The sequence below is a fragment of the Pelobates fuscus genome, chromosome 2, assembly GCF_036172605.1.
Source record: "Pelobates fuscus isolate aPelFus1 chromosome 2, aPelFus1.pri, whole genome shotgun sequence".
Classification (NCBI taxonomy): domain Eukaryota; kingdom Metazoa; phylum Chordata; class Amphibia; order Anura; family Pelobatidae; genus Pelobates; species Pelobates fuscus.
Window position 1 is genome coordinate 31123879 of NC_086318.1, and position 23834 is coordinate 31147712.

The 23834-nt window shown below is 42.6% G+C and overlaps 1 protein-coding gene across 2 annotated transcripts in view; it reads right to left on the reverse strand.

Annotated features, from left to right (window-relative positions):
* Positions 1 to 23834, reverse strand: part of CD2AP (CD2 associated protein) — a 118153-nt gene that overhangs the window by 56982 nt on the left and 37337 nt on the right. Inside the window, exons 1-2 of one of the 2 annotated variants that reach the window (XM_063442052.1) lie at positions 22411 to 22536; positions 5450 to 5597 (exon numbers count right to left, since the gene is read on the reverse strand). In XM_063442052.1, the coding sequence (XP_063298122.1) occupies positions 5450 to 5597; positions 22411 to 22425 (163 nt within the window). In that variant the 5' untranslated portion in view covers positions 22426 to 22536. Of the gene's footprint in view, positions 1 to 5449; positions 5598 to 22410; positions 22537 to 23834 lie in introns of those variants that run through there. The other variant, XM_063442050.1, reaches the window with a different exon arrangement.

Here is a 23834-nt window from a genome sequence, read left to right on the forward strand (position 1 = left end):
TTTTCAACATTAACGGATCACTCTTCCTTATGTATAAATATATGTCATAGAGGGGGCCGGTTACGGAACTCCACTCCTATAACCACATACTACCCCACCTTCGGCTGGTGCGAGACCGCTCACCCCAACACACACTCGTGCTTATCCTGCACAGCAGACGCCAGAGGCTCCCTGCTACCTGGACTGGAAGCCGGAGTAGGACCTCAGGTCTCTAGCTGTAGCACGAGTCTCCTCCCTAGTGGAGGTGGCCCTTCTGAGACCCCTGTGGTCCCAGATGTGAAGCCTGTAAACACAGGCGCATCTCTTTCACTCTCACTCTTCTAGCCCATCTACGGGCCCCCCTCTTGCTATCTCACCCTTCCTGTCCTACCCCTCCCCCTACCACTGACACTGCCCTATACCTCTTCGACTCTCTCAGGCCTGGTCCGTGGGGGCGGTGTACCCCTGGTGAGATTGCGTCACTGCGGCCAATGGGAACGGTGGGACCGGTCGCTGACGCCATGAATGCCAATAGAGCACCTGATGCCCTGGCTGCCTATCGCCCCGCTCCCCTGTCTGTTCTCACCCTAAACTGCAGAGGTCTGAACATTCCGGAACGGCGGACCCACTTATTGCGAGAACTGAAAAGAAATCGTATATCTGTGGCTATGCTGCAAGAAACACATTTCCGACAGGGAGCCGCTCCTAAACTGAGTAACAAGTCCTACCCATCCAGCCACTTCTGTGACCACCCCACAGCACGGAAGGCGGGAGTCGCAATCCTGCTTGCGGCGGAACTGGAATTCCAAAAAATGGACAGTATGGGGGACCCCCGAGGCCGCTTTCTTTTCGTCAAAGGTACACTTGCAGGTAGGCTATACACGTTTGCCACTGTGTATGTACCCAACAAACGACAGGCTCCATTTCTGAGAGACACCTTAAACAAACTGAGCTCCTTCTCCGAGGGAACGTTAATCTTCGGAGGCGACCTCAACGCACCCCTGGACCCACTCCTGGACTCCTCAACAGGTCACAGCAGCATACCACAACTCACCATACGCTCTATGAAACGGTCCTTAGGGGACTTGGAATTGGTGGACTGCTGGAGGACATTACATCCATCCACTAAAGACTTCTCCTACTACTCGGCAGTACATGGCCGATACTCCCGTATAGACTATATGTTTATTCGCCAAACAGGGCTACAACGACTAATATCAGCCACCATGACCCCAGCCACTTGGTCTGATCATGGCGCAGTAGTGGTCGAACTTGACTCACCCCTTTTCCGACCCTCTACATGGTCCTGGAGACTAAACGAGGCACTACTTCTAGATCCTGCAACACGCACACAAATTAACCAAGCACTGGAACATTATTTTCAGGAGAATGACACACCAGATACGTCTAAGGTGTCAATATGGGAGGCCCACAAAAGTGTAATCAGGGGCGTACTCATTCAAATAGCCACCAAAAAGAAGAAGGACAACACACGAGAAATGACGGCTCTTTACAAATCCATCGCGGAACTGGAACAACGACATAAACGCTCACAGCTCCTTGAGGTATACGGGGCACTTATGCAGGCCAGACGCCAACTACGAGACCTACTAACGAAACGCTATCTTAGGTCCCTACACCGATCTAAGGGGTTCTTCTATACCCATGCCAACAAGGGTGGAAAATACCTGGCACACCTCCTGAAGGGGAACATACCTCGCTCCCAAGTCCGCGCCCTACGCACCTCCGCAGGCACCACGACGATCTTCCCGGATGAGATTGCAGGAGAATTTAGGAGCTACTACAACTCACTCTATAATATACATTCGCCCACAGGACACGTCGACTCCGATGCAGAAGAAGTAAAGATACGGGCCTACCTACAAGAATCTCTCACAAGAGTGATTGACCAGGACACAATGGAAAACCTAAATGCCCTGATCTCCGAGGAGGAACTCTCGGCAGCCCTAAAATCGGCTAAAAAAGGCAAATCACCGGGTCCAGACGGACTATCCGTTGGTTATTATAAAGCGTTCTCCTCCATATTAGTACCCTGGCTCACGAAAGCGCTCAACGCGGTCGCCGCTGGAGAAAACTTCGGGGCGGAATCCCAAGCGGCCATCATAACGGTGATCCCGAAACCTGGGAAAGACCCGATGATATGCGGAAATTACCGCCCGATCTCCCTGCTGAATGTGGACGCCAAACTATTCACTAAAGTCCTGGCGATGAGACTCCAGCCGGTGGTTCCTTCCCTAGTGCACAAAGACCAAACAGGCTTCATACCCGGCCGTGAAGCGCGGGATAGCACCCTGAGGGCCTTCGCGATACAACATGAAGCTAGAAAGACGAGAACACCGCTGATGCTCCTCTCAACGGACGCAGAAAAGGCGTTCGACCGGGTGAGATGGCGGTACCTGCTGGCCACACTCAGCACCATGGGGGTTGGACAGCGGCTCCTCACCTGGATTCGAGCACTATACCACAAACCACGGGCCTCGGTACGTGTTAACGGGGCACTCACCGCGGACCTCGCTATCTCAAACGGTACGAGGCAGGGTTGCCCATTGTCACCCCTGCTGTTCGCCCTGTCTCTGGAGCCCCTCCTCCAGACAATCAGACAAAGCACCGACATACGAGGATACCCGGGACATGGAACAGAACATAAGGTCGCCGCATACGCGGATGACCTCCTGTTCTTCATAACCTCGCCTAGAACCACATTACCAAACCTGATGGAGTCGATATCACGATTTGGCACGCTATCAGGTTTTAAGCTTAACCTAACCAAATGCGAAGTCCTTAACATCACTATTCCAGAAGCGGAATACCGAGCATTGGACCCTCTGTTCCCATTCCGATGGTGCTTCTGCAAGATGAGATACCTCGGTATCTGGCTTACAACGGACCCAGGGCTTCTATATATTCACAACTTTAAGACACTGTTGCAGAAGGTCCTGGCTGATCTGGAAAGATGGTCCCACCCACACATAACATGGTTCGGGAGGATCGCAGTTCTTAAAATGAACATCTTACCCAGACTCCTGTACTCGTTTCAGACAGTCCCGCTACACCTACCTCCTCACTTCTTCACCACACTGAGGTCTGCGACTATCCGGTATGTGTGGCTAGGGAAGAGACCACGGCTCCGACACGACCTACTTTGCCTACCGAGACACCGCGGGGGCCTAGCACTACCGGACTTCCGACGATACCACCAGGCTACTGTCTTACAGCGCATCCTAGAATGGCATGCCACCACACGATGCAAACAATGGGTGACGCTAACCAGGGATGGGCAAGAACCCCTACTGAAATCTGCCATCTGGACAGGCAACACCAACGCCAGAGGCGATTGGGAAGCAGGAGGCATCATAGCTCAAACCCTGGCTGGCTGGACCCGAATGAGGGATCAAACTCATATCTCGCCAGTCCCAAGCCCATTACTCCCAGTCACATACAACCCGAAGATAGGTGGAGGATTCTCACTGCGGCGGTGGCCCTGCGCGGAAGGACGGGAATATGTACCCATCTACACGATCCTAAGGGACGGAGCTATCCGTGCCCTGGATGCCTTGATAGCTCCGGCGCCCCGGACGCCCCTGAACATCCTGAGATACATGCAAATACAGCACTTCTACAACTCCATGCAAGGTAGGGCACGACTGCACAGGGACCTCACATGGTTCGAAAAGCTATGCGACAGGGGCTCCACGCTCCGCTCACCGGTATCCACCCTCTACCAACACTTACTAGTAGGACACCTAACGGAAAACAACACTTTCCGTAGACAATGGGAGACAGCCCTTGACATCGAGTTCACGGACCAGCAATGGGAAAATGCTCTGTTCTGGCAACATAAAAGCTCCTCAAGTACCCAATTTCAGGAAACGAACTATAAATTAATCTCATTCTGGTACAGGACCCCAACGCTGCTCCATAGAATCTTCCCCACGACGTCCCCCACATGCTGGAGATGCCTGGAAGAGAGGGGCACGTTAACCCATATATGGTGGGAATGCCGACTGATAACCCCATATTGGGATCTCATCAAAGATAAGACGGAGGAAATCTTGGGAGTCGAGATGGACTGGTCCCCGGCTCCTATCCTCCTACACATTTCGCAGCTCTCGAGACCCAAGTACAAACGAACTATCCTACGACACCTACTTAACGCGGCCAAGGCCCTAATCCCACTCTACTGGAAGAAAACAGAGACACCAGGAGTCCAGGAGTGGATACGCAGGGTTGAGGACATTCAGGCCGCAGAGGCAATTCAAGCCACCTTGACGGGCAGGGAAGACAGGCATGCGGAAATGTGGCAGCCATGGTTCATGTTCATCTCGGGTGGCGACCGGCCCACGAGCGGGCGAGCGGAAAGTAACTAGAGATGGGGAGGCCCGGACCCCGGACCTGGCGTGGGATAGGCTGAAGAGCTCCCACCCCCCCTACCCCTCTTTCCCTCTCCCCTCTTGAACCCCTTCCATTCTCCTCATTTTCATCACTCCAACTACTTCTACTCTACAATATCTGTCATATTCGATTCTACACCTATTACATAGACATTCTCACAGACACGATAACACCACGATACTGCAAACCATGCACCTCGGCCGACATTGGCCAGAGGACACATAGGCAGACGAAAAGGCAGACACCTCTCACACTAGCGCCTGTATCCCTGGTAGACAAGGTGATACGTCAGTAACTTAACACGCCAGCTCATAATTACACCTGTTGCATACAGCGATACCCTAAAGTGACCACCCTCCCCGACCGCCTGATATGAAAGAGACACCCCCACTGCAGAAATGCCTAAAACGCACTGGATAGCAGGATGTACCAGCACCAAGCAACCCATAGGTGAACTTTACGGGGTTATCCGTGTCATTAACAGGGCATGATATGTGTTTATGAGTCAGATAGCACATTACTTGTCTACTTATGCGTCTAGATGCGATACGGCTGGTCTCCATTCAGCTAACACAGCTTGGTCAGAGATGTTCCATAAAATGTATATATGCTCCATGTGATATGTTAAAGTCTCAAGGACCTGCGTGTCCGATATACTATTTTCTTACAAAATGTACTGTATTTTGCAACGATTATTCTTATACCTTCTGAAAACCCTAATAAACAGATTTACAAAAAAAAAAAGATACAGGAGCGGGGAAAGGAAAGGAAAAAACAAACAAACAACAAAAAAAACAAAACACATGACTACTTTAACAACAAAAAGACAGGGTGGGCAGAAGGGTTGTACAATCCATTAGAAACCTAGGAGGAATTGCAAGCTTTTCATAAACCTCGTGGAAGTGGGACACAAAGGATAGAGCTAGTTTCATCTTGTGGATTTTTCAATACACTTATTTGGCCTATTTATAATATTGAATAAAATACTGGCTAGAAATTACAGAGACATTTCCAAATTCTACTAATGAAAATAAAAAGAAGATTCCCATACACATACTTTTTTTCAGAGGTTTGGCTTGAGGAGGTGGTCCCATTCCTGGAATACCATAAACACTCATGCGCTGGACCAGACTGGCTACATTTCCTGGCTTCTCCCGTTTGGTAGCTATATGTTCATCCTTTGGTTCAGCATCCTTCTTGATTTCCTTATAAAAAGAAAAAGAAAACTGAGTTTACCACGATCATACTCGGAATCAGGAACAATTCCATTATGAAACTTAGACCACAAAAAAAAAAAAAGCAGAGGTCCCACCTCTGAATTATGCTGCATTCACAATTTATTTGGGTTGGAGAACAGATAAAGTCAAATGTTTTTCACCCTGTGTTTTTACTTTGAGTCCCATTAATTCCCTTCAAAACCCGTCATCAGCTTCACATTTCAAACAAACATAGTATAGTACTGGATCAGTATTGATTATATTATATTCTGCCAATAACCAACGGAAAATTTACATTTGACTAATTTGAAAATTGCCAGGAATCGCTCAGGATATTTTAAATATTGGGTAAAAATATGTGAATTGGAAAACTTACATTTTAAATACCACGGTCAGTTACAGATAATTCATAGTTTAATGCAGGGCTTGACAAATTTGCTTGGAATCTAGGAGCCAGCAAAAAAGTTACGAGCCAGGTTTTTCAATGTCAAAAATACAATTCTTAAAGGGACACTATAGTCACCAGAACTACTGCAGCTTAAGGTAGTTGTTGTGTCTATAATCTGTCCCTGCACACTTTTCAATGTAAACCCTGCCTTTTCATAGAAAAAGCCATATTTACATTGGTGCCTTGTAACAGTTTTAGTGACAGTCACTTAGACGGCCTCTGGAGTGCATCCTGGGTCAGTGCTGCACAGTGCCCAGCACCTACCTATAGCATCGCCACGCCCTGCATCAATACATCTCTATAAGGAGATGTTTATTGGCGCAGCATGGCATTTTCACATATGCGCAATAGCCTCCCAATGCTTTCCTATTGGAAAGCATTGGATTGGCTGAGATCATCAAGATTGATGATCACAGTCATGGACGCAGGACCAGCTGCAGCGAGATCAGTATTGCGTGGGGGTAAAGTGTGAGTAAAAAACCCTTTCCCAGGTGATTGTAGGGGGACCAGTCATCTAAAACACTCACTCACTGACACACACACACAGTCACTGCAATAATCACACACACATTTATGAGACTATCCAGCCTCCCTACCTAGGTTCAGATTTCTCTGTGGTCCAGTGGGGCTTCAGTCATCTCCCAGCACTGCTCCATAGAGCACTGTTTAGTGATGCCGGGGCCAGAATGACGTCACATTCCGGCTCCCGGTATCACTGGAGGGCGAGCGAGGGAGCAGAGCCAGGGAGGTTGTTACAGCTTCCTCACGCACCTGCCCATCTGACTCAAATCTCCAGGAGCCTCCAATCCGGGCGCACGCCAAAGCTGCCCCCCCCCCCCCCCCCCCCCCCCCCCCGCACTCCCGCCCACGCTCTTCCTGAGCTGGCCAGCCGGGCAACCGATCACCCACCACCTGTGATACCGCATGCTTTTTATGAGCCTGCCGGCCGCTAATAGGCCACCTCGGGGGCTGCATGGGCCAGTAAATCCCAGGCGCCAGGACAAAATCCCAGTCGCCACGTCTGTCACTTCCTCCATGCTCTGATGTCATCACAGGGGGCAAGTTCGTGCTGTTAATGTGCCACAGCGCTGACAGGGCTCCCTGGAAAAGAATTTCTATCGGGTGGCCCTAAGAGCAAGGGCCACCCGATGGGCCCCTAACCATGCGGCCCTGGCGGTTCTACCGCGAGGGCCGGGGCCGCAACACATGGTGGCAGGGCCCCCTGGAGTGGTGAGCCCAGTAGTTCCTCCACAGTCTGGAACACAAAGGGGTGGTAACTTATAGTTTCTATACAATACGCCTCCTCTCCTCTTCTGGGCCAGGATTTGAAACCTGGGATAAATATAGGGGGTATATATCCAATGATAAGTGAATATCTAGTGTACTTGCTTGGGGCCAAAATCGTATTTTGAGTGAGTCAGCATCTTTCCTTGCCTGAAAACCCTGGGCAGAGGTTTTACTTTTAAACCCTAAATGAGTAAGTAATTAGGACTTCTGCTAATTTATCAGTTTTGTTTTTATCTGTTGTTGGTGTAAGTATTGTCATCTATTTTTTGTATGCACTGTGACTATTTTTCTTTATAATGAATATTCTTTTATCAAGTTCTGCCTTTGTCTGATAAAGAATCACATTGTGCTAAATTGTATTTGGTGGGTTTTTATTCTAATTTACCTGGGGGACCAAGGCACCCCCATTTATAAATTGTCTTGGTGGTGGCAGCGTAAAAATAGTAATAGTTATATTATAATTAAGTGTCGATGGTGTTAATGTTTCTATCATTATTTATGGTCTAATTCAGACAAATAGTGAACTTTAGCCCTTTCACCACCAGAACTAAGTCACGCACACTCTTGGAGTAGGGTGCATTCGTGACAGGTAGTCTAAAACACCATTACCACTTCAACTCCATGCAATGGTTATGGTATTTGTATTCAATAGGGGCTAGGTCTTGGTTCAGTTTTACACTGTTTTAGAAGCTTGACTAAAGCTGGGGGCCCCAAGAAACCACTTCCTGGCATGCCAAATTGCAAGTCCGGAAATTATACTTCGGTATTATCAATGTCAAATTCCCCCATATATGACCAGCACTGCAAGGCTAAACAGATCAGCTGACACTCTCTGTACAGGCTGTAGAGTTGATTATATTCCTTTAATATATTGCCCCTTTAAAAGCTCTAGTTAAAGGAACACTATAGTCACCTAAATAACTTTAGCTAAATAAAGCAGTTTTAGTGTATGGATCATTCCCCTGCAATTTCACTGCTCAATTCACTGTCATTTAGGAGTTAAATAACTTTGTTTCTGTTTATGCAGCCCTAGCCACACTTCCCCTGGCTATGATTGACAGAGCCTGCATGAAAAATAAAACTGGTTTCACTTTCAAACAGATGTAATTTACCTTAAATAACTGTATCTCAATCTCTAAATTGAACTTTAATCACATACAGGAGGCTCTTGCAGGGTCTAGCAAGCTATTAACATAGCAGGGGATAAGAAAATCTTAATTAAACAGAACTTGCAATAATGAAAGCCTTAATAGGGCTCTCTTTACAGGAAGTGTTTATGGAAGGCTGTGCAAGTCACATGCAGGGAGGTGTGACTAGGGTTCATAAACAAAGGGATTTAACTCCTAAATGGCAGAGGATTGAGCAGTGAGGCTGCAGGGGCATGTTCTATACACCAAAACTGCTTCATTAAGCTAAAGTTGTTCAGGTGACTATAGTGTCCCTTTAATAAATAATGAAGATTTTTCATAAAACCATGCGGATAGGTCTAAATATTTGTGTGGTAGAGTCCCTTTAAAGTGGTCTTAAAAAGTATTCTGCTCATAAGCCAATCCCAAAGCAGCCTCACTCTGCTCGGAAGTACAAAGCGCGCTAACACCTGGCGTGTGGTGAAGTCATAACAAGTGATAAGGTCGTGATAAGTAAAACACTGACGACCACAAAGCATATTTTGCCTTCGCTGTCAAGTTTGCAAGGCTGGCAACACCTGCAGAAAATACAACCTCCTGTAAGCAAGATCAACTGCTCAAAGGATGAACATATTAATACGAGATAAATAAACAGACATGTTGGGAATTAAAATACTATTCACAGGGCATTGTTTGGATATGCACACATTTAACATAACTGATAATCTGCAAGGCAAGTCTAATGGACAAAGCTAAAATAAATCAAAAGAAAGACTACAAAAACAAAGAGCTTCCGAAAAAATATTTTCATTTCCTCGCAGCTGTAACTAATGACAGCATCGGGGAAAGAGAATTCTTCATACATTGCACAGTAAGGTCTATGGAGCAACCTGTCTTGTGTCAGAGTTTAACAGCGAGGCTGGCTCCTGGCAAATTAAAGACTAGGAGGTGAATCATGCATCAAACGGGCAGGTCACCTTGAGAGGGTCTTTGCAAAATATGCACATAAACGGAAAGTGAGAGAGGCTTTCAAAAAGTTGTAGTCTAATAAAATCCAGGGACTTTTGCACTCTTAGAATTAAAAGAACAAAAGCATGTGTTAAAAACCCAATCTAGCCCCCTCGGCCCCCACTTACCCCCCTAAATATAGTAAAATCTGACTTTTATTAAAGTCTGCTGCTGGCTCTGCCCCTGATCTGCTTGCTTGGCTGACATCACGAGTTATTCTCTGATTCAATCACAATGCTTTCCCACAGGATTGGCTGAGACTGTCAAGAAGGCAGATCAGGGGCAGAGCAAACCAAACACAGCCCTGGCCAATCGGCATCTCCTCATAGGGATGAATTGAATCAATGCATCTCTATGAGAAAAGTTCAGTGTCTCAATGCAGAGGTTGGAGACACTGGATAGCAGTGCTGCACACTGTTCAACACTGCCCCAAGGAGCACCTCTAGCAGCCATCTGAGGAGTGGCCAGTGGAGGTATCCCTAGGCTGTAATGTAAGCATTGCATTTCCTCTGAAAAGACAGTGTTTACAGCAAAATGCCTTAATGAAATGATGATTATACTCACCAGAACAAATATAATACGCTGTAGTTGTTCTGGTGACCATAAGGGCCCTCAAAAAAAGCTTCCCTAAAAGTCTGTTTTATTAATAGTTTGGACCAATTGTGTCCCAACCAAGAGCCTTAGAGAAAAGGCTCTCTCATGGCCAAAAAGCAGAATGTAATATTTAGGGGGAGCCAATAAAATGAGGGGTTGAGTTCGTTTCCATCGCTGGGTTGATGTCCCAGTGCATACTGGGGGCATGTAAGAGTTAGCAGTTAGATATTTTTTGAGGGAGAGTGTCACGAGCGTGGGCAAGACTTTTAAACCCGGGCGTCTTAGGTTACCCCACACACAGGAGAATTATAGAATCACAGTTCTACTTTTACTGATCAAACACATATAATTAACCCTTTTTGGTAACGTGTTACCTGCTTTCCTCTGGAGAGTGAAGCTCTTATAGAACAGAGACACAAGCTGATTAAGTAAATATTTAATCTGACAATAAAAGATTCACAGTGCTGAGTACAAAATACAGAAATAAATGGCATACAGATAACAAATTGCAAAACAGTACATAAAATAAAATAGGAGAAAACACAAGAAATCCCTTACATATATTTACCCCATATAGAATTCTTGTGGGAGTCTTAGATGGTATTGATCTCCTAGAAGTTACTGACAAAAGAAAAATGAAACTGAACTCTCTGGATAGTCCAGCACCCTCATTATATATCTAAACTAGTTGTTTCCCAGTGGGCAGACCCCTGGGGGGGATGAGGGGGTTGGTCTGGCAGTCTATTGCCCACTCTATGAAATTCCTTGTGCCCAGCTCTGGTGATGGCTATCTAGATGTTTTATGGTCTAGGCCTGGTGCAAGATCAAAGACCATAATAAATGTCATCCCAAGGGTTACAAAAAAAACAACTCTTAACATATATAAACACACATCAAACAAGAACTCATGCTTTTGGCATAACAGAGCGAAAAAAAAAAGTGATTTAAATTTTTTTTTAGATTTTTTCTAATTCTCAAAATATTAATACAGATCAACTTTCCATTATAAAACTAAGGGTGCAATCATCTAAAAATCTGAACTTCTGTAAATCAGAAAACACTCACAATAAACCATCCCAGCACATATTTCTAAATCCTATACAAATTCTATATATCATTTTAAACATAAAACAATGTTTGCCATGTCAGTTGGCTTAATGGGTTAATGAAATATGTTTTACTGCAGGATTAAAATTTAACTGCCCTGTAATATTAAACAATTAAATCATTAGATCATCACTTATTGCATCATTAGTGGGCATAATTAAGGTTAGGTTTAACCTGCGAAAAACGCACCCTACACATTATTTAATCAAGGGTTCCAAAGATCATTTCATCATCTTAAATTAAAGCAATGGTATTTATACCACCACCAGACGTGGAAACTGTACAAAGCTATATTTATATAATTGTAGCGTTTGGAACTAAGAATTCTGCGCCAGTAGGTGGGAGCTTAGTTAGGGGGGCAAATAGGAAGAAAAATAAAACAAAATGTTTGAGCAACACATCTAACAAGTTACTAAGGGACGCTGGAGATGCATCTGACCATACAAAGTGATGTTATAAAATACACACCTTTGATTTACTTTGATATGTATCTTTAACACAGTAATATAAATCCATCGCAGCATATATCATTAGATCAGTATTTGCTCTATGACAATTTAAAGTAACTCCAAAGTTACCCATAGCCTGCTTCCATGTAACATAACCGTGCCATTAGGTAGTAAATAGTGTTTCAATATGGAGCTTGGACTTTATCATATTTAACAGGCATTGTTGTCTGTGTGTTTGGGGGAAAAGAAAGAAAAATACTAAAAATGAAATAAGAGTCTTTGTATTTAAATAATGATCCCTTTATTACAAGTTTGTAACAAGAATTAAGCATCCATGCTGCCATATGAGGAACGGGTACTTCTAGCAACACTCTCGGCAACCCTAAATGTTTGAAACTCCTATCTAAAGCAACTGTATCTTAGTAATTTTCATATTACGTACATTATTCAAAATTCTGACAACATACATTATTTTTGTTTGTGTTATGTTAAAGAAATGACATTTTGCCAAAATACTAATTGGCTGCAAATGCTGAAATCAAGACTTGTGCACAGATCCTTTTCACCTGTGACTAGCAAATCAAATCCTTTTTAAACTACGCCCGAACGGATCGATTTGCTCAGGCGTAGATTAAAAGGAATTTGATTCATTCACTGCAGGTGAAAAGGATTTGTGACAAAGTCTACTGAAATCCTCTTCCTTTGATCACTAATTAAATATTGTGAAATAATCAAGTCAGGCAGTAAAGGCAGTCAGCTACCATTCTGGAATTACAACCAGAAAGGCACATCAAGAAAAATAACAGTCTCTATGTTTAAAAAACATCCGACTATCATCTGCTCTGATTAGGGATGCAAAGTCAGGGTCAGTAATGTGCTTCTATTTTGAAAGTGTACCGGTCATGCAAGAATTAGATGGTTTCCTATATCAATATATCAAAACGTCGTCAGGACCAGTTGTTCGGCTGCCAGAGAGAAAATATTCTTAACACCGAGCCGTTTCATTCCTTTTCACAGTCCATCACGTATACAACTCATGCAGTTTGCGAGCAGTACAATAGAGTAACGTAATGGCGCGAATAGAATCTGAGTTTTATAAATTCGAATGAAATTCCGATCCAAACAAAACTCCCGAATTGCGTCCTAACAAGAATGGACAAACTGCTCTCATTCAGTTAGGACGAAATTCAGTAGTTTCACCGGCATTTGAACTCCGAATGAAGCATCAGGAGGAAAGGTGAAAACTGTGGGAAATTTGCTTTGACCACAGGAAATGGAGCGGACTTTGCCACTCCCCTGGGTCAAAGCTGGTGAAGCGTATGAAAAATACAGAAGACAAAATAGTCCCTACTTTGTCAAGTTTTAAAGAAAACTATAGTAGACAGGGAGAAATGAACAGATTCTGACACAGGGAGAGAAGAAGAAGCGATTGAAGAAAGGTAAGTTCGGCATGACAGTGCCGCTTTAAGGCTTACTGACTGCAATAAAGATCATGGGTGATCAATTGACATATTTTATTATTATTTTTTCTTTTTGTGACGTACTTTTGGTTTGTTAGATTTAAGATTTTTTTTTTATACCAGTTTTATTAAAGGTTATGTTTTTTTTTGTCCAGGATCCTGGACAATCCTCCTGCTTTTGCTTTAAGTACACAGCAATGCTTTACATTGTAGGGGCAAAACTACAGGGCATGGCACCTAGACCACTTTGTTGAAATGACGTGGTCTGGGTGCCTACATTGTCCCTTTAAGTTTAAATAGATCTTTGTTTGCCACTACTGTGTTACTGTGTGAAGACTAAGTTTGGCATTTTAAGTTACGTTGTTGACTTGGCATGATATTATTTAACAGAGAAAACAATTATTAACATTCAATATAAGTAGAATAGTTCAGTAAACATCAAAATGAGGGGTGAAAAAAAAAAAAACACAAACAAAAACAAAGATGCAAGTAGCAAAACAGTCTAGAATAAATTGGAAAAACAAAGCCGTCCTCATCCTGTTCACTGGTAGATTGGATCTAGGGGAATTCCAGTGATTTCATATGTTCCTTGCGATTACAAAAGAAATGCAAAGGTTTGTCCTTTACTAAATATTTAATGTAAATGGCTTCGTCTGCCCTAGCTAGCATGAATGTTTACAGCCTCTTTAATTATGTTGTAAAGGTAGATTCTAGCACTGACCACACCGTGTACTGCGCAAGCAGAGGCGATTCAATTGTGTCTTATTTAAGAGTGCCAGTGCACGGAGAACAATGAAATAACCAGGACTGACTGGGGAAGCTGCAAATTTAGAAATTCAGGTTTAATCGCTATTGTTATTTTATTTAGTTGTGCAATGTTAATGAATTGCTTCTGTGGCGAACAGAACCTCGCCACAGGCTTTTGGAGGGGGCTTGCTTGCCAGTCTCCTGCCAAAAGACTATGGGCCAGGTCAGCGACTGAAAAGACCCATATTTTATTCCCATTGGTTCCACTGGTTTGGCACTTTCCATTCGTGCACATAGAGCCGAACGCTAGCTCCCTGGCGGTCTACAGGCTACAAGGAAGCAGCAATTGGCCAGGAGGTCCGTTACAGTTTCCATAACACCTGAAAAGAACTGGTGCATGGGTGGCAGGAGGAGGGGCAGCAGCTTTGTTACAGCCATAGCAATTTTTTTAGGTCCCCTAATCTATTTAGTTTTATGATTAACCCCCCCAAATCACCTTTTTGCCATGGTCCTTGCCACCAAATTCTTTCAATGCACCATCATCTTTAGTGATGTACTGTCACTGCCTTCGTCTGCCCACAGTATGCAATGGGATCGATTTCACGTGACCAGTCGTACAACTGTCTGTGTGGTGCTCGGAAATGATGAGAGGTGATTTTAAGAGTTTAAACTTATCTGTAATGCAGCGCCATACTGGTGCTGATCTTCTCCCACCATCTGACATCAGAAGGATCCTAGCTTCTCAGAGAGAATTGGATCGTTTTGACAACTCTGAGCGCTCGCTCTGAGCTGGCAAAGGGAGTGGGAGGGAGGGATTTTTAATAATAATATTAAAAAAATACAAGCAATGGAGAAAAGCTAGAGGGAGGGAGTGATCTCCCCCTTGCAACTCCCTGATTATTATGTCTGTTGCCAGCAAAGGTGTAAAACATGCACAGAATTGACATTTACCAAACAAGTGGCAAGCAGATACCACCATGACCACTTCAAATTATGGTGGTTGGAGCAACCCTGTATAGCAAAACAGGGAAGAAATTAATAAGACTCTGAAATAGAAGAGGAAACAACTGAAGAAAGGTAAGTTTGGGGTGACATAGCCACCTTAAGCCTGCTGCTGATTTCCTTTCTATCCATCTCTGCCAGTGACCGCAATGCTTCACAATATCCAAACCAGACACACGACTTGGTACATAAATGGCCTGTCCAGTGAAATAGGAATACCGTTTTCAAAGTGAATTTCAAATTTAAGGCCAAAGTAGCCCAACTGGAAGCAAGTTACAGAATGTTTCCGGCTCGGCTGTTTTTAAATTTTCACTTTGAATTCTCACTTTCGTGAATAGCCATGTAAGTGTTAAAATGACAAACTCAAAGTAACGCAACAGGCAAGGTAACCTCCAGGATTTAATAATAATTTGTAAGTATCAAAAGGAGTTTACGTTTTTCAGTAGATTGAACATTGCCCGTAAAATAGCATGGAATTTAAAAAAAGCTTAGAAATTGTAATAAGAATACTTTCACTTCTAGCAGAGAGCAATATGCAAATGGTTACCAAATGCAAACAAACCGGTTAGAAATTACAGGTGTCATGAGAAAGTACTTACAAAGTGATTACAATATTTCAACTCGTAGAACTCAATTCAAGTTCTGACTCATCAACAGAAACTAAGATAATATTTATAAGCAAGAAATGAGCCAAGAGTACCTGGGTTATAACTGGATTGGGGATATAAACAGAATTAATAGCTAAAAGGGCATTTTCGGTGCTAAGACAAATAGGAAAAAAAAAATGATTTTAAAGAGTTATGAAACCAGTGACAAAATACATTTCATGTGATAATAGTGATAACTCAGGAAAAAAGAGTGGGTACAACAAGGGGCTAAAATGTATTCACAACAAAGAACTAAATAAACTTTAAAAAAGGCAGTAGGATGATCAATAAAAATGGCACATTATCGCACATAAAAAATGTAAGATATTTTCTTTAACAGCTTGTGTTTAAAGTCTTTATACATGTCAATGGGGAATTAAAAGGGAATTTCAAATTTTAGACCACAATAGTAAAATTGTATTGATAGCCAATTTTATTCCCACCTTGGCGTTCTATGGGTCAACGTTTGAAATGTACTTTGAATTCCTTACAAATCGCACTTCAGTGAATTAACCTACTGGCATGTGCTTAGATTGGTGCCCTAATGCAGAGTATTAACTGTTTTAGAACTAAACACTGAAGAGAGATGCTGAATGAAAGGGCCTTTCGGCTACCTCTGTTCTAAATTCTACTCTGGTAAGACAGTACTGAGACTGTGTGTAGGAAGTACATCTGAGGATAGATTGTTTCAGCAAAAATAGCTAGCTACACAGCCCTTTCATTTACTATGATACTTTATTTCAGATTCCAAGCAGTCACAGAAGCAGGGCTTGCTCTATTTATACAAAAATATCAGAATCTATAAATATATTATGTTAATTATTACTGTGTATTATACACACTCTAAATACCCTCTGTACTGCTTGAGATAATGACAAAGTATTAGTCTGAGCAGTAATAGGCAGCAGTGATTGGCTGTGTGTGACCGCTGACCGCCTTGCCTAGTTGCCTATTGCGGTGACCAGGGACCTTCATTTACTTTAAAACTGCTCGAAAACGGTTAAAGGGACACTGTACGCACTTTAGCTCATTGAAGTGGTCTTGGTGCCAACTCCCATCACCCTTAATCCTACAGTGGTAATTATTGCAGTTTTTATAAACTGCAATAATTACCTGCTAGGGTTAACTCCACCACTAGAAGGACTTCTGGATTCTTAGACGACTTTTGGTCGCCGGAATGCCCATTGGAAAAAATTGAATAATGCTTTCCTATGGGGAGATCCCAATGCGACCGGGGCCATTGCCACACATGCATATTAGGTCTCCCCCGCCAGGGAAGGAGCGTGGGGGGAGCTGAGCCAGCACTGAGGGACATCGGCGCTGGACCCAGGTAAATGATTTAAGAGGTTATTAACCCATTCAGGGCCGTGGGAGGGGGCCTTGACAGAGGGTGAAGCTATAGTGCCAGAAAAACGAGTTTGTGTTCCTAGCACTATAGTTTAACATTATAATGTAGGGACAGTGCCAGGGGACTCAATGCAATTATTGTTTATTGAAATCTCAGTTGGTCAATAGTTACTGACTATTACCTTTACAAACAAATACATCAAAAAGACAAGCTGTGCCCTTACACTAAACTGTCCCACTCCCACCTCGGCATTCAAAGGGTTAAATAACCCTTTGAACACTCCCCTTATTCCAGTGCCGATCCCTCTGCGCTGGCGTCTACGCCTCTTCTGAGATCATCACGAGGGGAACCTCATGTATCTGCACAGCGAATGCATTAGGCCTTCCCATATGGAAAAACATTGAATCAAGGCTTTCCTATGGATATTTAGAAGACGCTGGACTTTAACTGGCATATAGCCACTAGAGGTAGTGTTAATACTGCAACGAAAAAAAATGACAATTCCTATAAAGCTGCAGTGTTTTCTGCTGCAGGGTTAAAGAGACAGGTACACTGAACCTAGACCACTTCAATTAGATGAAGTGGCCTGGGTGCTTGTAGGGTCCCTTTAAAGGAAACAAGGAGAAAGTTATTGCATTAGAGAATAAAAACGGCACTTCACTCATCAGCAAGATTTTGCCATTACAATAGAAAAAGGCAGATAAACAGGTCTTCACCATTCATCATCAGCTCAAAAACTATTAGGACACGGCAGCATAGAACTAGCAAAACACATGGCAATCATGTCGTTGTGGACTTTCCTCCTCAGCCCTAAATTAGAGGGAGCAGCAGAGGATTTTGTTTTATATTCTATTAAAGTATTGATTAAAAATAAATAAAAAATTAGAATTTCTTTGTTACTATTTCTGATCCTGGTACTTCCTGGATAAACCCTTGCTTAGTCATATCTTTCCATGTAACAAGCTTGAGATTAAAACAAGGTGGAGGTAGCTTTTAATGTGCTCCAGGTCTTGGATTTTTGTTTTTTCATTTTTTAAACCAAACTTAAAAAATATCCCTACCTGAAATGTTCTTGCTAGGGCCAAGATTAAACCATTCTAAATGGCTGCTGGCATTACTGTACCAACACTTATTCATTTTATCCATAATGGTCTTGAATGGGTTAAAATGTATGAAGCCAGATTCAAGATGGCCAACCGTGTAAACCAAAATTGCTTATAAGAACTGCAACTGGAAAAATGTCTGTCTTTAATGAGCAATTGCCGTTAAGTAAATATTGAATGCTTTATTTTAAAATGTAAATACAAATATTCAAAGGCTGAAACGTGAAAGGAACGTCCACTTGTTTCCTAGATGACACTCACTCCTTCAGCCAGTTGTACGTGTTCTGCAACGTATTGCAATGTTCGGTACCAGGGCTGAGTTTTACTGCTCTCACTCTGGATCTCATTATGCTGGGTGATCATAAGCTGGTGGATATGCCAATTAAGCTGGCAGAACTATATATGTAATAAAGTAACAAGTAATAGATTGACATTCTATAGTGTCAAATATTGTAAAAGGTGTTTCTTGAAATGACAACTTAAATGAACACTATAGAGTCAGGGACACAAATGTATTCCTGACCCTATAATGTTAAAAACACTATCTAGCTCTCCTGCCCCTTTCCCACCACCACCCATCTTCACCCTAAATATAGTACAATCTTACCTTTATTCCAGTCTGCTGCTGGCTCTGTCCCCTGATCTCCCTGCTTGACTGACATCAGAAGTTATGATCTGATCAAATCACAAAAGAAAGCATTGGATTGGCTGAGACAGTCAAGGAGGCAGATCAGAGGCAGAGCCAGCACAAGCCAAATACAGCCCTGGCCCATCAGAATCTCCTAATTCCCGTCACTGAATCAATGTATCTCTATGAGGAAAGTTCAGTGTCTCCATGCAGGGGGTGGAGACACTGAAAGTCAGTCACACTGTGCAGCACTGACCCAGGAAGCACCTCTAGCAGCCATCTGAGAAGTGGCCAGTGGAGGTATCCCTAGGCTGTAATGGGATTATTGCAAAACGTTTGAAGGAAATGATTCTACTCACCAGAATACAATAAGCTGTAGTTGTTTTGGTGACTATAGTGTCCCTTTAAGGTAAACAGAAAGAATAAAAAAGTAAAAAGATCTGATTAATCTCGATGAAATGGGGTATAGAGAGTCTGTGCCTATTAACATTTAAAAAAAAAAAATAAGTAAATGATGCACATGGGAAACTGGAGAAAATGTTATGTGCAGTAAAACATGGGCACACTGGTGATATAGGCTGGATAACCTAGAAAGTTGATAAACTTTCATAAAGAGTTTTTAATGGACAGGAGGATGAGGACAAGTCTAACAGAACAACATCCCTCAGAACGGATGCTGCTGCCCTCAAGATATCTTATTAGAAAGAATTAGCAGTAGGGGGGATGGGGTGAACACAGACAGGACAGGCTATGGTCAGCGGAAGAGTGGAATGGTCAGGAAAGAAAATGTATTATTTGTTTAGTTTGGTTTCGGTACAGCCAAATTTAGTTCAAATATCATTTACATTTACTACCGCGGTCGCAGGGGTCGCAGCTGCAACCAGGCCCGCCACTCCAGGGGGTCCAGGCTGCCCTGCGACCGCGGTACCCACTGCCATGTGTTGCGGCGGAAGAACTGTCAGGGTCACATCGGGTGGCCCATGCTCTTAGGGCCACCCGATGGAAATTAATTTCCAGGGGGCCCAGTCAGCGCTGTGGCGATTTAACGGCGCAACCGGGCCCCCTGAGATGACATCACAGCTGTGAGGAAGTGACTGCCCTGGTGACTCCTCCCAACTTACACCGGGTGCTGCGTGGGAGGAAGGAGTCAGAGTGGAAACTCAAAATGGATAGATACAGATGGATAGATACACAAAATGGATAGATCTCATACAGCATACAGGGGGAAGTAAAAATGATTTTGATGTGACCATAGGCAGACATGTTTATGTAAGCAGGCTGGATTTGATTTAAATCACACTCATTTGAATTGGGATTTAAATCACCAGTCAGTAAGACTTGAATTAAATCAGGATTTCTAAACTTAAAGACTCACTCTTGCTGGTCATTATAATCTGCATAATTTGCAATTAGATGAAGATTTTATAAATCAGCTTAATAACTTTTCAGATTACTTTAACAGTTATAACAGAGCTGATTTTGTTATATACCATTTGAAGAACGATGCTCACTGTTGAAATTGTATTTTAAGTGACCTATTAAAGGGACGTTATACTGCCTGAAAATATGCATGCATTTAATTAAGCATTTTTCACTGGGAGTATATATAAAAAAGAGTTTGCAAAAGCATCACATATTTTGCCTCCCCTTCTTCCCCAGCCCAAACTTTCTGTGGCTGTCCAATCACAGACTTCTCAATGCAGCTCAATGAGACATCTTTACAAGGCAGGTGCTCTGTATAATTGCTGCCTCTTGAGTTTACCTCAACTGAGTTAATCAAGCAGGAAGTAACATGACTGGGTGTCTGATTGACAATCAGGTGGAGTAAAAAAAGGTTGGTTTATGAAAGTACCAATTTCTATTAAATATTTTGTTTAAAAAAAAAAAAAGAAAAGACACAACACAAAGCAAAATAGTGCTCTACGGGTCTGGAAGGCTATTCCATGCATCCACTACCCTCTCAGTAAAGTAATACTTCCTGATATTTTTATCTTGTCTGGGGTGTTTCTTTAATGTTGATCACTGCAATGTACAGACTCTTTAAGTGAATAATATTCAATAAATTCTCTATTAACATGCATTATGCAGTAATTAGAATAATCACGTAAGAAGCAGAAACACCAAAGAGAACAGGGAAAAAATGAAATGGGAATACCAGAACCTTGAGGTTTAAACTTTAAACAGAAATGCATCCTCACATGTCATCAGACATACAGACAATCAAGTCCCTGTGACTATATTGCAGAAGTGATTGATAGGTGTCATACTTCCAGGAAGTACTAGAGCTGCTGCCAGACCTCTTCCAAAGAATGACGTTATGTCAGGAGAGAGGAGAGAGAATTGTAAGGTCTGTTGGCACTTACTGTCAGCAGAGGTAGAAAGACACTATGGACAGCAGCTGCAAATAGCAAATACTGACCAGGAGTGTAACTCCCATGAATTTCAGGCAGCCTAGAACACGTATGCATTGGTGCTGCCCAAAAACTCAAAATTTTACCAAGTCATAAATAATATAAAACAAACATAATACTAAAGTGTTTATTGGGAAATGTATGCAGTTTTCAAGTTATATAGGCATTCATAAGAATATCCAGAGTCAGCTTATCTTATCAGTACATATCCTATGGCAAGACACCTAGTGACATACATCCACCTGCCTCAAATCCTCATAGATTGTAGGCTTGTGTGAGCAGAGCCCTCTTTACAACTAATATCTATACTCTTTTCTAGAAGTGTATAGCACTGCGGACTATGTTAGCGCTATACAAATAATAATAAATAAAATATTAAGATACCATAGGAGAGTGAAAATTCAGCCCTGGTCGAGTAGAAAGTCTGTATACTGAGTGTGCCATGGACTCCCCACTGCTCGTGAAGATCCTCAGTGCTGCTTTGTAGCATTAGCTTATTGTAACAGTGGCTGCACAGCTGGGGTGTCAGGATTTGGATAAAACTATGAGATCGGATAGCTACATGCTTCCGACAACTCGCTTGGATTTATCAGGCTCCACCCATTCTTCCTTCTCTTTCACCGTCCAATAAGTCAATGTGACAGTACCTAGTTGGAATATAATTGGTTTTTTTATCTCTCTATCCTGGGAGTGCACAGGGGTTGCATGACTACCCAGCATTGCCAGGGTTAAACAGATGTGTGTCATGCTGTCCAGTCCAATCCCAGAGGTTACTTGGAGGAATTTGTTTACCATGACAAGTAACTTTTGGACATGGCTAGAGGCATAGGACAAAGTTTGAGCCCTGGTACATTGGAGACACAGGTACACAGACAGAAAGAACTTGATAATAATAGTATTCATTATAAAATACTATAATAATAACACGGACAGGCATACAACATGTAGACAAAACATACGGCTATGAATACAAATATTCAGATTCTGAACTAGGCTCTTCAGTATAAAATAAAACTACTGACAATAAAACAAGCTTTGGTTATTGAAAGCAAAACCCAGAGTGCTAGCAGGCAAGACTGTACAGAATCAAAACCATCACAGTAACATTACAAACTCGTAGAGGAGATAAACCACAGTACATAGGAAGAAAAGTTGGTATGTGTCCCAACACCTAGTAGAATGCTGCATGTGGTTAAACCAGAGTACAATAAAACTTAATGCATTAACAGTTTCATTCTTTAATGGCACAATTAAAACTAAAAACAGCCAGTGAAACCACAAGCTACTCCCAATAAAAACACCACAGAGTAACATCTGCTGGCAACCTAGAACGAACCAAAGTCGGAGTAATCCTTTCAAATCCAAGAAAATTACGTTTAAAAAATAAATAAATTGATCGTCCTACCTGAGAGAACAATATAAAAAGTACACTTACCACGTCCAAAGACATAGTCGTCTGCTGTCCACACCCAGTTAAGATTGCTTATTGCAGGAGAGAATAGGGAAAGGAAAAACTATTCATGTCAGAACAGGACCTGGCTGCTGGCCCCAGGTAGCTCCATAGCCGGCACACACAGTAAAAGCATGCAGGGTTAAAAGACACTTCCTGTATGCAGACTTTTTACTTATTTATTTATTTTTGCCTGCAACATTTTAACCCATTTCCTTGCAAAAGCACAAAACAAGGCGATGTAATGCATCCGGGTATTTTAGGGCACAAGGAGGGGGGAGGGATGGGGAGTATACACAATTACATCAGCAATATCTTAGATGTGTTTCTGCCGACCTTTAGCACGCACGCACGTTATTAATTGTGAAATAGTAAATAGGGTTTACAGAGAAATGTCTTCTAAACTAAACCATGCAGCTATTCGAATTCCTTGTGTTTTATTTCTCTTCACCCGTAATGTGTAAAACAGACTACATTCTTGGGAGACAATACAAACATGACAACTACAAATATGACGGGTAGTAAAGTCTACGGATCTATCATTTTGTTACATACAGGTTATAAAATAATCTGTTTTTAGTTTATCTCCTGGCTTACTCCCCCTTCGTGCCATCTTTGAAGGGAAACTAATGGTAGAAACACAAATATGTATTTCTAACTAAATAGTTTCTTCTTAGAGATTTAAATACATGGACATCCTTTTAAGAGTAAAATAAATCAGCTTTGCTCAGGTTTTAGCAGTCGCCATGCGGTCTCACCGTGACCATCACTCCGCCTCTTGCTGACATCAGTAAGAATGATTTCAGCCAATCCAGTGCTTCTCGGTTGAAAATCATTGAGGGCCTACTGAGCATCAGGATGTATTCATAGAGATACGTTATAATGATACATCTCTATGGTTAGTGTTCAGCGTCATCCGAGTGACGGCCATTAAAGGCATTCTAAGGGAGTAACAAACACTACCTTCTCAAAGAAATGCAGAAGTTCTTTGCACGAAAACCACAACATTAAGCTGTAGTGGTTGTGGTGCCTTGAGTTGTTTGGTTAGAAGCGGAGGACCACGGAGATGGTTCACCAATAGTGAAGATCTAGGGACAGTTATAGGTATTACAGTGACACTGTCACTTTAGAGGTTTATCTCTAATGCCAACCCTCTACATTTTTTTTTTTTTATTAAAGTTCTACTATTTCTTAATTAATAAATAATCTTTGGCCACAGGTGTGAATTAAGGTTCCTTTTCAGTTGCCAATTAAATTCACTCACAATCCATTTGTCACAAATATCCTACAAACGGGCAAACTGCAGACATCATAAACAGAGGAGAACAGAATGGCAATGCCCAGATACGGAGATCTCGTGCAAAAAAAAGAAACTGTAATATAGTTATACAAAGGGCATAAGGACAGGA